The 15,343-nt window shown below is 38.1% G+C and overlaps 1 protein-coding gene across 2 annotated transcripts in view; it reads right to left on the reverse strand.

The window, feature by feature from the left end:
* The window catches only part of Spata6 (spermatogenesis associated 6), an 87,605-nt gene that overhangs the window by 58,219 nt on the left and 14,043 nt on the right, over window positions 1-15,343 (reverse strand). For both annotated transcript variants that reach the window (XM_034503672.1, XM_034503673.2), the window contains exons 2-3: window positions 10,766-10,903; window positions 9,496-9,544 (exon numbers count right to left, since the gene is read on the reverse strand). In XM_034503672.1, coding sequence (XP_034359563.1) covers window positions 9,496-9,544; window positions 10,766-10,903 — 187 coding nt within the window. The remainder of the gene's footprint in view (window positions 1-9,495; window positions 9,545-10,765; window positions 10,904-15,343) is intronic.

Here is a 15,343-nt window from a genome sequence, read left to right on the forward strand (position 1 = left end):
AGTCAAATATTAGAACAAATATAAAGTAACAGAAAAATAATAGAAACATGAATAGAATCAAAAGCAGTTTTTCTAAATAATAACAATTTTCAGACATTTTCATATTAAAAAGTAAGTGTTATTACTGGTTTTATATATGAGCACTTGTTAAAAACTGTATTACCTAGATGGAATTGACAAATCTTAAAAACAGATAAATAAAAACTATTCTTTGAAAGCAGGAAATCTGTTTCTGACTAATAATAAGACTTCACAGCGGTCAGAAATCCCCCAAGATATAAATTGTTAGACCTAATTTTCACAAGGGAATACTGAATTAATACCTATCTTTGTCAAATTTGTTAGAATAAGTCGAAGGGGAGGTGATATTTTGTAACTCATTACATAAGGAATGTATTTCCTTAAAACCAGAGTCAAATGAACAAGATAGCTATAGAAAAAAAAAAAAATCCTGTTAAAACTCCAAATACTAGCAAGCTGAATTCAGTAACATTTTAGAAGTATTATACACAGTGAATGATGTGGTATGAATGAGAAATGTCCTCCCTAGGTTCGTGCATTTGAATACTTGGTCCTCTTTGGGAAAGGCTGTGGAACCTGTAGGAGATGGGTTCTTGCTGGAGGAAGTATATCACTGGGAATAGGCTTCAGTGATGTATAACCTGAACTCACTTCCTGTTCTACCTCTCTGCTCCCTGACAGTCAGCCTAGCCTCAAGCTCCTACTGAAAGCTTTCATTGCCATGGTGGACTGTGTCCCCTTGTAGACCCATAAGACAAAACAAACCTTTGTCTCATAATTTGCTTTTTGTCAGGGTATTCTTCTATCATAGCAACAGGAGAATGACTGATACAATAAGAAAATGAGATGTATCACTTGAATACAAGGATAGTTCAATATATGAAACATGACTGATACAACATACTTCATGAAGAAAATAAGAAAATGTGATCATCTCACTTGAAACAGAAATCATAATAAAATTTAACAAACTTTCATAAGGAAAACTGAAAGTACTAGGAATACAGGTAAACTAACTCACCATAATAAAAGGCACTAATGGAAAACCAGTAATAAATATTGCTCAATGGTGAACTGCATGCTCCTCTTCTAAACAAACAAAGCAAGAACAATGTAAGGATGTTCATTACATCTATTCAACTAGAAGTACTAGCTAGAGCAAGGCAGCAAGAAAAATATACAAAAGGCTTCAACTTGCAAAATAAAATCAGCTGTGCTCACATAGCATGAGCCTTAGACTAAATCTAAGCCTCAAAACTTTAAAAATCATAAAAGAAAAGAGCTTCGTGACTTTGTGTCTGGGATGATTTCTTGGATAAGATTCCAAAGAAACAGTAATAACAAAAGCTAGTAACTATAAAATTTTCTGTATGCCTAAATATAACAACAACAGGAAAGGCAATGCTAGCAAATTAAATCTTTTAAGGGAGCTTACTCTCCAGGATAAATAGAAATCATCTTTAATTTAAAAATTAAAGGCAAACTACCCAATTAAAACATCACCAAGAGGTTAAAGAGCTAGCTCAATGGTTACAAGCCCTGGCTACTCTTCCTGAGAATCTTGGTTGATACCCAGCACCCAAACAGCAACTTAGCTCTCAGTAGTTCAAGTCCCAAGTGATCCAATCTCTATTTGGCCTCCATAGGTACTACATACATGTAGTTCACAGACATAGGCACACGCAAAACTCACACAGACAAAAAATAATAACTTTAAATGGTCATAAGATTTAAATAAACACTGTTCCAGAAGAGATATATGTGTCATTGATACATACATAAAAAGTTTTACCTCATCACTAGCAATTAGGAAAATTTAAATCAAAACTAACATGCTCTCACACCCATTAGGACACTTGTGCAGTAGGTGAGGATATAAAATAGTATACCTGCTATGGAAACACTGATTCCTCCAAAAATGCTAAAGCAATATACAAAGAACAACTGAGAGTACTAAGTTCATAGCAACATTATTCACAATATTAAAATGCTAGAAACAAACCAAGTGCCCATCAACAAAGAAACAGGTAGATGTTTTATAAACACATAATAGAATATCACTCATCCTTAGAAAGAGACTTCTGAGGTTCTATTTCATGATCCTTGAAGTTATTCCATGTAAGTCAGTCCCCAAAAAAGAACCAATACCAATTTCCTTTTGATAAAAGACTTTTTTTCATGATCAGAAAAAAAAAAGTAGAATAAGTATAGAAGGGAAATAAAGTTATTGTTTAATGCTACAGTTTTGAAAGATAAATTAGGGAATTAGAGAAATGCATGGTAGTGATTTTCACACAAAATTATAAATGCATTGAATACCACCAAACTGTACACTTGGAATGATTAAGGTGGTAAATTTTATGTTATGTATATTTTACTACATTTAAAAATACTTTGGGGAGAAAGACATTAAATTATTAAAGGAAAGTTTTATATAGAACTGATCAGCTGGAGGCCCAACAGCAAGTTAATGTAAACATATCTCCTGGAACATACAGGACAATTAATCTGATTTTACTGCATCCTTTTATTGCATAACTAAGAACTATAATCCTACTTCCTCTCTAAAAATTCTCATTTACACATGTATTGTTGTGTGAGTTACAAATTAAATATATTACAATACTGGAGAAACTCTAGTCACATGCAGCAAATTAAAAACCTGCAGTAACTACACCAAGCAGAAGTGTCGAAATTTTTAAAATGTACTTGTGGACTTCAAATATAGTGGACTTAAAAAAAATTTAAGCCTGAGTCCCACAGGCCTCCTGGGATAATTTGGGACACTCCCATTCACAGACTGAAGGATTTATTCCCAGCCCTTAAATACTGACCTAAAATCACTTTCAAGTTCCCAGACACCAGATAAGTGTTAGTTCCCACAAACTGAAAAGTATCAGCTCTAATGAACATGCTACTTTTCTCTACAGGCAACAGAACTCAGTGAGTTCTAGTAATCCACTGAAATATAAATATAAATTATGCCTTCTCTTCATCCAGTGTTAAGAGAGACTGACATTGAAACAGATCATCTATTTTAAGCTCTCAAACACAAAATATTCTCCTAAAGGATCATAGCACACAAATATGTCAACAGGATAGTTCCAGAAGTTATAAAGTAGTGAAAAAGAGAAATTTTGTATTTATATTATGTTTAATACCTTAAGTATCAAATATCTAGTATGTTTTGAATATAGTTATATTCACTAGTTATAGAGTGAATAAAAGAGAAAAAATTACTGCTGTTGTATTAAAAAATTTAAAAAAAAACTATATATTAGTGCTAGAGAGAAACAGTCCATTGTTTTTTGTTTCTACAGTAGTATCCTTTTTACATTTTTTGTTTTGGCATTAATATCAACAAATTTGTGTTAGCTTCCCATTACTGTAACAAAATAACTGAGACAATTGAGGTAATTAAATGAAAAAAAATAAAGAGAAAGGCTTTCTTTGGGTTCCTAATTCTGGAGTTTCCAGCCCAAGGTCAGCAGTTTTGTTAGCTTGGACAACTGGAAAAGAAAGTGTATCATGGCAGAACAAAAACAATGGCCTCAGGCGCTGAGAAGCAAAAGAACAAGGAAAGAGACCAAGTTCCTACAACTCCTTTCAAGACCATACCACTAGTGACCTAAGGACTTCCTGTAGGACCCTCCTTTTAAACATTGCATGCCTGTTGATGGTGCTACACTGGAAATCAAGCCTTTAACACAGACCTAGAGAGGCACTTGATGTATGGCATTAAGGGTACAAACCATTTCCATGACCTTTCATTCTTAATATATTCCAGTGTAGAGGAATTTGCCTTAAAGGTGTCCTAGTTAGGGTTGTGATAAAACATCATGACCTAAGCAGCTAGGGGAGGAAAGTGTTTATGTGGCTTACTCTTCAATGGTACTGTTCATCATCAAAGGAAGTCAGCATGAGAACTCAAACACAGCAGGAACCCAATGGCAGGAGCTGATGCACAGGGGTGCTCCTTTCTGGCTTGCCCATCCTGCTTTCTTGCTTATTCAGTCGGCTTTCTCATAAAACTTAGGACTGCCAACACAAGAATGGCATCTCTCTCAATGGGCTGGGCCCTCCCAGTCACTAATTAAGAAAATGCTGTACAGGCTTGGCTACAGACTTTTCACAATTGAGATTCCCATCTCTGAAGTGACCCTAGCTTGCGTTAACATCAACCCAGCCAGCACAAAAGATCACAGAGCAAAGACTTCAGTACTGAAAAATGTTGGGAGCCTCTTCTATAGGCTGGGAAAGACATGTCTGATTCTAATGACAAATTCAAGCTGTGACCAGAAACGAGTGAGGAAGCAATTTTCATGCAGTACAATTGTCATAGTCATGTGTCTGTGTAGCTGTGTGCTTGTGCCTGCATGCCCATGGGCCTGTGGTGTGTGTGTGTGTGTGCGTGTGCGTGTGTGTGTGTGTGTGTGTGTGTGTCTTTGTGTGTGTGTCTGTGTGTGTGTGTCTTTGTGTGTGTGTTGTGTGTGTATGTATAAACAGAAATAAATGTGTACACTTCAGAAAGAAGAGTAGACAGTTATGAAAGAATTTTAAAACAAGTTGATGCCTAAATTAGTTCCACTTTCAGCTCTGTAAAACTGTCAAACTAACACTGATTCACATCACATGCAAAAAAAACCACAGAAATAGCCAAAATAAGTCAAAAGACTTATACAGCCTGGCTTCAAAGTTTCTGTAAGGCTAGAGTGAGGGAGTAATACTCAAGGAACGTAGCAGGAACCCATCCGAACTTAAGGACAAATATGTAGATGAATGGAACAGACTAGAGAGTTCAAAGGACTCTTCATATCCATGATCAACTGGCTTTTAAGTAAGGGTCAATAATCAGTTTGGTGTAGGAAAGGATAATCTCCTAACCAGTGAGGCAACTGGATATTCAACATAGAAAGAAAAGGGGAGCGGGTACACTCTGACTCCATCATACCATAGCTCAAAACTCAGAATGTATCATGGCTCTAAAAGTCAGGACTTAAAACTATATAATTTCAAGAGGTTAGGGAAAAAGTTTGTGTGATGCTAGGTTGACCAAAATTTCATAATCACAATACCAAAAGCATAAAAACAAAAGAAAAAACTGACACAATAGACTTACTACATTCTTCAAAAGATATAATTATGACAGTGAAAAAAATCACAGACTTTCTAGATTTAAAGACTATTCACTTAATATAGGGAATATTTGGACATTTGGAATTTGAAATATTAAAAATTAAAACCTATATAATTTAATTTGAAAACAATTCAAAAACAAGAAAAATATTTGAATAAGTATTTTATAAGAAAAATATGAATGGCTAATAAGCATATAAAATGATGTTAAAAAATCAATAGTATTTAAGTGCAAATTTGGAATACAATTGGATATGTCTATACAACTTATGTCCCAAAATGCTAACAATATTGAGGGTTGGGAACAATATGGAAAAGCGAACCTTCATGAGCTTGAGGGCATGTAAACTGGTGTGATAACTTTTAATATATGTTGACTACATATTCAAATTTTAAACATATACTTAGCCTAAAATTGAACAGATACTCATAGATTTGTTATTTATTTACAATAGCCAAACAGTACAAATGTTCATTATAACAGAATACAGGTTGTCAATAAAAAGGAATAAATAACTTGTATGTGGAAAAATATGAATACGCCTCAAAAACATTATTCTAAATTAAGAGGCTAGAAGAGAAAGAAAGACAAAAAAGAGAGCACAAATCTATAGAGAAATAGACAAGTGGTTACTGGAAAGTGGGGGCAGACATAGGGGTTGACTGTAAATATACCTCAGGAATTGTTTGAGGGTGACAAAAATATACTAAATCAAATAGTGGTGATGTCTCACATTTGCATAAATACTCTGAAAATTGCTGAACTGCAGTTACAAGGGATGAAATTTATAATGTGTGAGTTTTGCTGAAGCTATTTAACAAGAAAAAACAGGAGACATTGCCCTGCCTCTACTATAGGGACTGTATCTCAAAATTGCTGATAAGAAAATATTACAGGAGTCCCAGAGTATGTGTGCTTCTCCTGTTTTTTCTTTTTGTTTTTATTTTGTTTGTTGTTGTTGTTGCTGCTGGTGGTGGTGGTAATGGTTGTTTGCTTTGCTTTGCTTTGCTTTGCTTTGCTTTGCTTTGCTTTGCTTTGCTTTGCTTTGCTTTGGTTTTTGGAGGCTAGGTACCTACTTAAATGCTTAGAGTTCGGTGGGTGAGAAGGTGGGGAAGTGCTGGAAGGAGTTGGAGAGGAAACTATGATCAGAATATATTGGATAGAAAAAATGTTTTCAATTAAAAAAGAAAAAGAAAAAAGTTACAGGCTCTGGAGAGATGGTTCACCAGGCAAAGTACTTTTCACACAAGCTAAAGACCAGTTAACCCAGAACCCAGAAAAATGCCTGTGGGAATGGTGGTGTCCACCTATAATCCCAGCATGCAAGCAGCATATACATGAAATCCCCAGAGCAAGCTGGCTAGCAGATCAGCCTAAAGGGCAAGTTCTAGGTTCAATATAGTGAGGGACCCTGTCTCAAAATATAAGGTGGAGAGTGGTCTAAGAGATCACCACATATCTACTTTTAGCCTATATTCATTCATTCACTCACTCATTCATTCATATTCTCTCTCTCTCTCTCTCTCTCTCTCTCTCTCTCTCTCTCTCTCTCTCTCTCTCTCTGGCTCTCTCTGTTGGGAGTCGACTCCCAACAGAGCAAAAAGCAGGGGCTATCATCTTTGCAGCCATCTCAAGCCATATACCCTGACAAGAAACTTGTTTTCAACCGTCTACAACAGCTGAGCACACACTGATAAATATCTTGTTTATCCTACATATCTTGTTTTGCTGTTTAGTGCCCCTTCCCAGCTGCAAGGCACGTGGCAAAGCATATAAATACCCAGACTTCCCTTCAATAAAGGGATCAGAACCTCTGTATTGTCTCCATTCTTCGCGTCTCTTCCCCTTCATCCCCACTCTCTCTCTTGCTAGACCCTGACCTGCGGACCGGAGCAGCAGCTCGGGTGGGACACAGTAGCCCCCAAGCCAAGCAGTGTGGGCCTCAACATCTCTCCAATTAATAAATAGAAAAGAATGACATATTATAACAATAACTATTTGGTAACCCCTAGTGAAAAAGATGGTCCTCGGTGGATGCTAAAGCTAGTAGATCAAAAGCTGATCAGAGAGTTATAATGGAGGTTTCAGGATGATGGTTGCCTAGACCCAAAATGACCAATCTCTACATTGCTAAGGACAAGATATTCATGTCACCTGGCATGATACAATAAGCACAAATACTATCAAAAACTACAAAAACTCTCAAGGACTCTTGTTGAATAACAAAACTGAGTGAAATAAGCCTGAATCTAAACTCCTCCAGTTCTAATTAGCAGCTTATATAAAATGAGCAATAAATAAGCCAAACAGAGCTTTGGTAAGGACACAAGTAGCCAATATAAGAGACAGAACATTCCGAAGGATCTAGTTTTCTCATTCCCAACATTAAAAAGGAACAGAAAAATGTGGAACCCCATTACAGATAAAAAGAAAGTGAAGAAATAAACGGCCACATGATGTCATCACTAAATGTCATCATTGAAGCCTGAGAAGATGCCCATTTTAAGAAACTAATTTTAAAAAGACATTTGGAAGACAGATGAGATGAGGAAGTAGGAACCAGGACTAAACAAATAAAGACTTTAGTGAAAAGCACAGTGGCTATAGAGCTATGTACCTGTAGCACCGTGACACAATGCATAAAACATGCATTTATGCATTTAGACTGCAGCTATACTGCAAGTGGCCAACAGGAACATGGGATATGATTAATGAAACCTCAAAACTTACTGGCCCCAGGTGATAGGCACCGGGCAGGCATCTCTTCATTAGGAATTCTCTCCACTCAGTGGATTTTTTCATTTTCTATATGACATCATTAGGGAACAAAGAAGACTGTACAACAAGAAGGAATACCAAAAGAAAAGAGTTTGTGGATGAAGACTGCTGTGAAAGCCATCCAAGAAACAGCACACAAAGCCAAACTCTATGCCTTAAGAACAGAGAAAAACGAAGTACAGAGATATGAACAATAAAATACCATTGCTTGACAATATGAGAGAGGGTAACTGAGAAAGGGGTGTTGGAAAGCAGAATACCATTTTATGAGTAGAGGCTCAAAAAAAAAAAAAAACTGAATCAGGGAAATCAGGACACTTTTCAAATAACAATCATCAGTAACTAGTAATCTGATACCCTAAAATTTCTAACCAAAGAGTGGGGGAAAACATTAATTTTCTCTCAATGGAAAAAGTTGTAAATGAGAGAAATGGTCATCCTCAATGCTTCTAATATATGGTTTCCCAGATAATGAACAAGATGTTCAGGAAATATTAAATGCACAGGCCTAGAGGCAACAATCATCACTGAGCTTGTCTATCACACTGGAAAATATAATGTCAAGCCCTAGAACAGAAATGAAATAACAGGATACTGGCCCCTGGTGCATTCTCCGAATAAGTCACTAAACCACAGTTCCCATGAAAACAAGCAGGGAGGCTTGTTCCCACCCTCTCCTACCCTAAGACTTAAGCCTGGTGCCATTTTCCATGTGTCTAAGTTGCTAGAGTGCCCATGGGGTGGGGACTAAGGGGGAACAGGAGACATGGGAGCACTGCCCAACACCAGCACCACTGACCTTTGAAATGCAAACATCAGTCTGTAATTTCAGACTATTCTACTTTTTTTACATTTTTAAAAATTTTATTTTTAACTTACTTTACATCCCACTCACTGCCCCCCTCATGGTCCTCCCCTTCCCCAATCCTTCTCTATACTCCCTCCCCTTCTCTGAGCAAGTGCCCCCCTCCCAGGTATTCCCCCAACCTTTCTACTTTTAAACATAAATATCAGCCTTCCTTTTCACAACCAGGGCCTAAATGGGCTTCGCCCAAGTCTACACCTACCACTGCTGTAGCTTTTTCCATCTGAGCCCTGTATAGAATATACTGTCAACCTGAGCCTTGAAGAATAATTGACACCTGCTAAAGTAAAGGCACTGATTTTTTCCAGCCAGGCTACCTTGAGCTTCTGTGAATCTCTTGACATCCCTGACTCTTATACTGAACAGTTTTGTTTGCAAGACAAAGTTCCACCTATCAAGAAGACCCTCCATCAGAACACTCCAAGCCACCTTGACCAAAAAACATCTAAGTAGTTCTTTATTTTCCATAGACCAAAACAGAAAAAAGAAGAGGTTTCAGTTCATCCACAGCAAAAAGATAGATGCTTTACCGTTTCAGGAGGACTTTGAAATTCTGGAAATTATCAAAATGTCTCAGTTCAACAAGTTTTAAATCCTACTAGATCTTTTAAACTTTTATTTAACCCCAAATCAAATTATAATAAGGATGATAGTTCTAAAATGTTTTCAGTAGTAATTAAAATTAAAAACTCACACTCAAGCTGTGCAACCACATCTCCAGGGTCTACTGCTTCCGGGAACACCTGCAGTAAGAGGGTGAGAGGGCAGGTGAGGGCACAGCAGGGGCAGTGTGGGAAGAGGAAGCCAGAGCAGAGAGAAGACAGTTTTCCCAATCCGTTCCCAAAATGTCTTTCCTTGCCCAACCAAAGAAAATCTTGGTTTGTTTGAGAAGTTTCATTTGGTTTTAGAGAGAAAGATTCATTATGTAGCACAAGGCTGGTCTTGAACTCTCAACCTTTCTGTCAAAGCCCCTCAAATCCTGGGATTGCAGGAATAATCACCATGCCAATCCTCCAAACAAACTGAGAAGTGCCAGTTTCTCTCAGTTTCCCATGATTTCACAATTACATCTCTAACAGGATCTGCCTCGTCTCCAACATCACCCACTTGGGCTCTTACCTGTGCTCCTCGGGATGATCCTGTGAACCTTGGTATTCCAACACAGCAAGCTAACTCCTTACAGGAAGCCTTTGTCTTTATTAACTCTCTACTTAGAATTCTCTCCCCCTAGACCCCCAAACAACTATTAGTCTCATTCAAGCTTGGTTTAAATATTATTGCCTTTTTAGCAATTTAAAAAAATGTCTCCCCTCCCCTATTTTCTCACCCTTTCTTCATTGTATTTATGAATTTATTAAGCTACAAGAAAAAATAGTTTTGCCTTATCATATATCAGTACCTATATCAGTCCATAGAATAGAGAAGAAAGTAGGCCATTTTATTTGTGAAGAAAAGAAAAAAGACAAGGGAAAAGGAGGGAGGAAAGGGGAAATGAGGTAGAGAGGAAGGGAAGAAGGGAGGGAGGGACAAAGGGAGGGGAGACTACCCTATAAGGACAAGGTAAGTCTGGCAGGAAGAATATGATTGGTAATAATTACCAATACCAGTCCTTTTAAGAATAATAAAGAAAGAGGCTTGGTGAAACAGAAAAGCACAAGATATTCCTAAGTAAAACTCAGCATACACTTACCTATTTGTGCCTTATTTTGTACAGAAGCTGTTATTCACCAGTCAAGATGCCATTCTTTGCATGAATAGCAGCACTAAGATGTTTTGGAAACAGGCAATTGACTCAATGCTTAATGTAAGGAATATTTTCAAAAGTCTAAATTTGTTACAACTTTCCTTTTGAATTAAACCAAAGCACATACTCAGCAATAATAGTTTATGCTGCAGAAATTTATTCAAAAGCAGAATCCCTCTGATTTTTGTTGGTAAATACTTGATCTGATTTTTAAACTCACCTTTTCAAACACCATTCTGGCATTGAAGACCAGGGGAAAAGTGGCTGGGACACATTGTGTCTTTTTGTATTGGCCAAACACACAGATACTAAGATAGATGTCCTCCTTATCTTTCAGCACCACTCCTGGACAAGTTACCTGAAAGCAATTAGATAAGTGTCCATAATGCATTATAATTCACTGAGCTATCCCACCAATGTGCTGGCAAACAGCCACCGCTCACCAGAATGGCCCACGGAGTTCAGTGAGATGCCATTATATTCCCTTCCTCCTTCGAAACCTATCATCTTCTATTTGGTTATTTGTGCAACATTTAAAACTCTATATACTGGTTTAGGGGACATGCCTGAATAATTTAATAATTTTAAACAGTCTTTAGCTCTCATTTTCTGCTGAATGCTGACATAAACTTATACAACACCATTTAATCACAAAGGACTAGCATTCGGCAGAAATAAAGCATTATACTCAAGAACAGAAAAAAACCTGCAAAAAGCATGGATCTCTTATTCCCCATCACCCTGAAAAATAAAATAGTTCAAAAGTGATAGGATAAAGTTTCAAAGCCAGAAAATTAATTTTATAGCCTAATCAAGTGTATTTTAAATATTAAATAACATTCACTTATCCTCATTGCTTTGGTTATTTTATTGTGGTGACACCATGAATAAAGCAACTTATAGAACAAAGTATTTATTAGGAGCTTAGAGTTTCAGAGGGTTGGAGTCCATGGTGTAGTATGGCAGCAGGCAGGCAGGCATGGCACTGGAGCAATCGCTGACCTTACATCTTGATCCACAAACACAAGGCAGAAAAAGCTAACTGAGAATGGTTTGTGTTGGGGAACCTTGCTGTTAAGGTGGCAGTCCCCTATGACCTGATGGTTTTCTGAGCTCAACAAAAAATGGGGAATTCTTTCTTAGCAGGGCTTCCCTGTCTCTGCCTCTGTCTGGAGAGTGTCTTTGTCAGGAGTGTCCCTGAGCACAGGTGGTTGGCCTTGTCTGAAAAGTGACCTTATATAGGGCAACTCAGCATGTATGTCCCACCCTGGCTTCCCACCTGCAGGATAATTAGGTACTGTACTAAAACCAATCAGCCCTTCCTACCCACTTGATGCCATGATCAATTAGCCCTTTCCAACCGTACCCCTAAAAATGCCCATATATACTCTATCTCTAAAACAATAAAGTAGACTTGTCTTGCTGCAGCAGTCTCAGAAGGTTGTTCTGTCCATGTCCATACTTACAGCCTCTGCTTCTCTTCTCCCCTCAGGCTGGTGGCCAACAGCCTCCAGGAAGAAAGGGAAGCCCACAGTATAGGCTTTTGAAATTTGAAAGCCCAGCCCTCTGCTCCAACAAGGTTACACAGCTCCTAATTCTTCCTAAATGTTTCCACTAACTTGAGCCCAAGTACTCAAATATATGTACGAGCATGTGGGGACCATTCTCACTCAAATCACCACACTCGTTATGATGGACGATGTAGGAAAAATATTGAGTTTCTAAGCAGCACACACCAGTCTCTTCAACCCCTGACACATTCCAGTATCATTTTTCAGCCATATTATTAAGAGGATATTAAAGACTCTAATATTACATAACACCCCACCCCCTAACAGTATACTCAGAATATAAGGAGCCAGTTTTAGTAATCCTAATACTCAAAGCACTGAGGCAAGAAGATTACAAATTCAAGGATATCCTGGGCTATATAATAAGACCCTCTCTCAAGAAAGAATATTTTTACTTTTTTCCAAATATATACATCAATTTCTTATCCCACATTCTTCCATTGCCTACGTAATAAAAATTTGATAGAAAATAAGAAACAGAAATTCTGCTCCTTACTCTCCTGTTCCATCTCATGTGCATTTACTTCTGCTACCACCAAGCCATATGTAACTGTCTTCTCCTACTCAAAGCATCTTAACTCACCAGTTATGATAATTCAATTTCATTTAAACATTTGGTGCTATCTTAATAGTAAACACATATGATTTAAATTCTAACAACCCTGTATAATTTTCTTACAGTGAGACTATTATCTGTGTTTATCTAAGAAAGTGAAATGGATGTCTCATTTCTTTAAACTAGTTATAAATTAACTGAGGACAGAGATTTTTGTTTTCTCATCATTTATACCAAAAATGTGAGCTTTCAGAATTAAAAACTTTATAAATTATTTAGTATAGCAACAGATATTTATATATGAAAACATCAAAGTCCCAAGAAAGTTAAGGTAATTACAAATAATGTCACAAGTAAACAATTGATAAAATTCAGTCAGTATATTCACAGCCCTTGGGACAGTGTCTGACAGTTCATCAATGTAGTCATCATGAGTTATATATCCCACTCACTGTCCCCCTCCCGGTCACCCCTTCCCACAATCCTTCCTCCATCCCCCTCCCTTTCTCCTCTGAGCAAGTGAGGGCCCTCCTGATATCTCCCCATACAAGTGATATCTGGCACATCAAGTCTCGGCACGGCTAGGCCTATTCTCTCCCACTGAGGCCAGACAAGGCAGCCCAGCTAGTAGAACATATCTACATACAGGTAAAAGCTTTTGAGATATAGCCCCTGCTCCAGTTGTTCAGGACCCACATGAAGACCAAACTGCACATCTGCTACATGTATGTGGGGGAGGCCTAGGTCCAGGCTGTGTATGTTCTTTAGTAGGTAGTTCTAGGCTTTGGGGAGAGGTCTGTAAGGACTGTAGAAGAATTTAGAGATACAAGCTGGAGCATCTCTGGAACACTGTGAGCAAAGCTTATCAGGCCATTCTAGGAAGAGTTCAGAAGATCAGAATGCTGATTGAAAATCCTAGTATTTGATGGTGTGGACTATGTAGGTGTGTATTTGTAAATGTTAAAGATTAAAGAGAAGCCTCAGGCTACTCACACTAATAGGAAAGATGCCTGAGGGTAAGACACTTCACCTTGAAATTCCAGGGTATAAAACTGAAACTCACTTAAAAGACTTTTTATTTGGAAGGATAATACCTCTGTATGTGATTCTTGCTCAAAACAGTGCTGTTAGGACAGATGTTAGTAGTAAGACAGACTGACCTGCAGCCTCCCTACCTCAGAGAGGACATAAAGAACAACATGTAGCAGTAGTGGTATACAACGTTACCCTGTGAGCATAGCAGACACCATGTTCATCAGAATAGCTATGAATACTTCAAGAGAACCTCAATATCAGGCTTGCTAACTGTTAAGTTCCTTCATAGAAGGAAGGGGTGAGGTAGGTCACTGGATCTCAGCTAGAATTCTATATGTTCAAGCCTATACCTCTTAGCCAACTGCAAGTAATTCTGTTCTAATTGTGTGTGGCTTTGTGGTCTTGGGAAGTGCTGGAGTATATAAACTGTGGGGAGTTTGCTGAAGGAGGACCAGGTATATAACTATGGAAACATGTCATCCACGAGGGGGTGAAACTTTCTGGTGGTGAGGCTGCTTTGGGGTCACCTACCCAGTAAACTCAATGGTTTCCCAAGTTGGACTACGGTGGAGTCATGTTTTGGTTTTGTCATTGGAGCCTTGTAAGAAAGAGAGAGGTGTTTGAGTCTCCCAAGAGGAAGATTGCCAGCAACAGGTAATTACTCCAGTAAAGATAGTGAGGAAAGGTCACTTGAATCAAGATGTGAAAATAATGTGTGATGGTCCCTCCAGATGGACAAGTTCAGGGCTCCCAAAGCAGGATTCTAAGTCCAATAGGCAGTAGTGATGTCTAGATGGGTCAGCTAAAATCAACTTCATAGTCATCCTCACAGGAAGCATGTTCAAAGTGCTATTACCTTCTCTCTTAGAGAATTTTTTTACTTTAGTAGTAACTTAAATTCATACTTCCTTTATTCAAAATAGAGTGAATTCTGGGTAAAATGTGCTAGGGGTGGGTGGAGGTACACCCATTTCCTGGAAATCCCACCTTCTGGGAACGTACATTGGAGAGAATAACAAAAGAAAAATGTAAGCCCCAGTCTGCTGGGTCAGGACCATTGCTGCTTGTCTAGCCCTTGCTCCTTTTCTAAAAAGCAATTCTTGTATCTTTGCTTGCTCTAATTAAACTCTTCTTGATTGTTTGGTCTACTATCATGTCACATTAGAATTACACTTTTTCAGGAGTACAAGAATGGAAAAAATCATGTCAGAAAATCAGAGGAAACTGGAGATCTGCCCCCACAACACTGTCACATAAATAAGGACACACAGAACTCAGTCACTGCAACCATGTTCCCAAAGGGTCCAGCTGTATCTAGAGCTGGCAGCAATTCTGTTATCATCCACACTGCATTAGCTTTGCAGCTAGACATTCAGACTGCAAGAATAAGGATGTCACTGGAGGTTTGTGCTGGGTTTAAAAGCAAAGCCTGTGAGGTAAAACAACGCATAGCAGGGTTTGATTCCCTGAGCTTTGAGCTAGCATGATCATTGGAGGTGAAGTCTAAGAGACTAAAGATGCCAAAACCATGGAATAACTGCTGAAGGAAGATACAGGCATTGAAGAGAGATAGCCCAAGAAAGAAGCAGTGTGTGTTGTCAGTGGTAAGACCACAGAATAGAAGTAACCCAGCCCA

Source organism: Arvicanthis niloticus, chromosome 5, assembly GCF_011762505.2.
Source record: "Arvicanthis niloticus isolate mArvNil1 chromosome 5, mArvNil1.pat.X, whole genome shotgun sequence".
In the NCBI taxonomy this organism is placed as follows: domain Eukaryota; kingdom Metazoa; phylum Chordata; class Mammalia; order Rodentia; family Muridae; genus Arvicanthis; species Arvicanthis niloticus.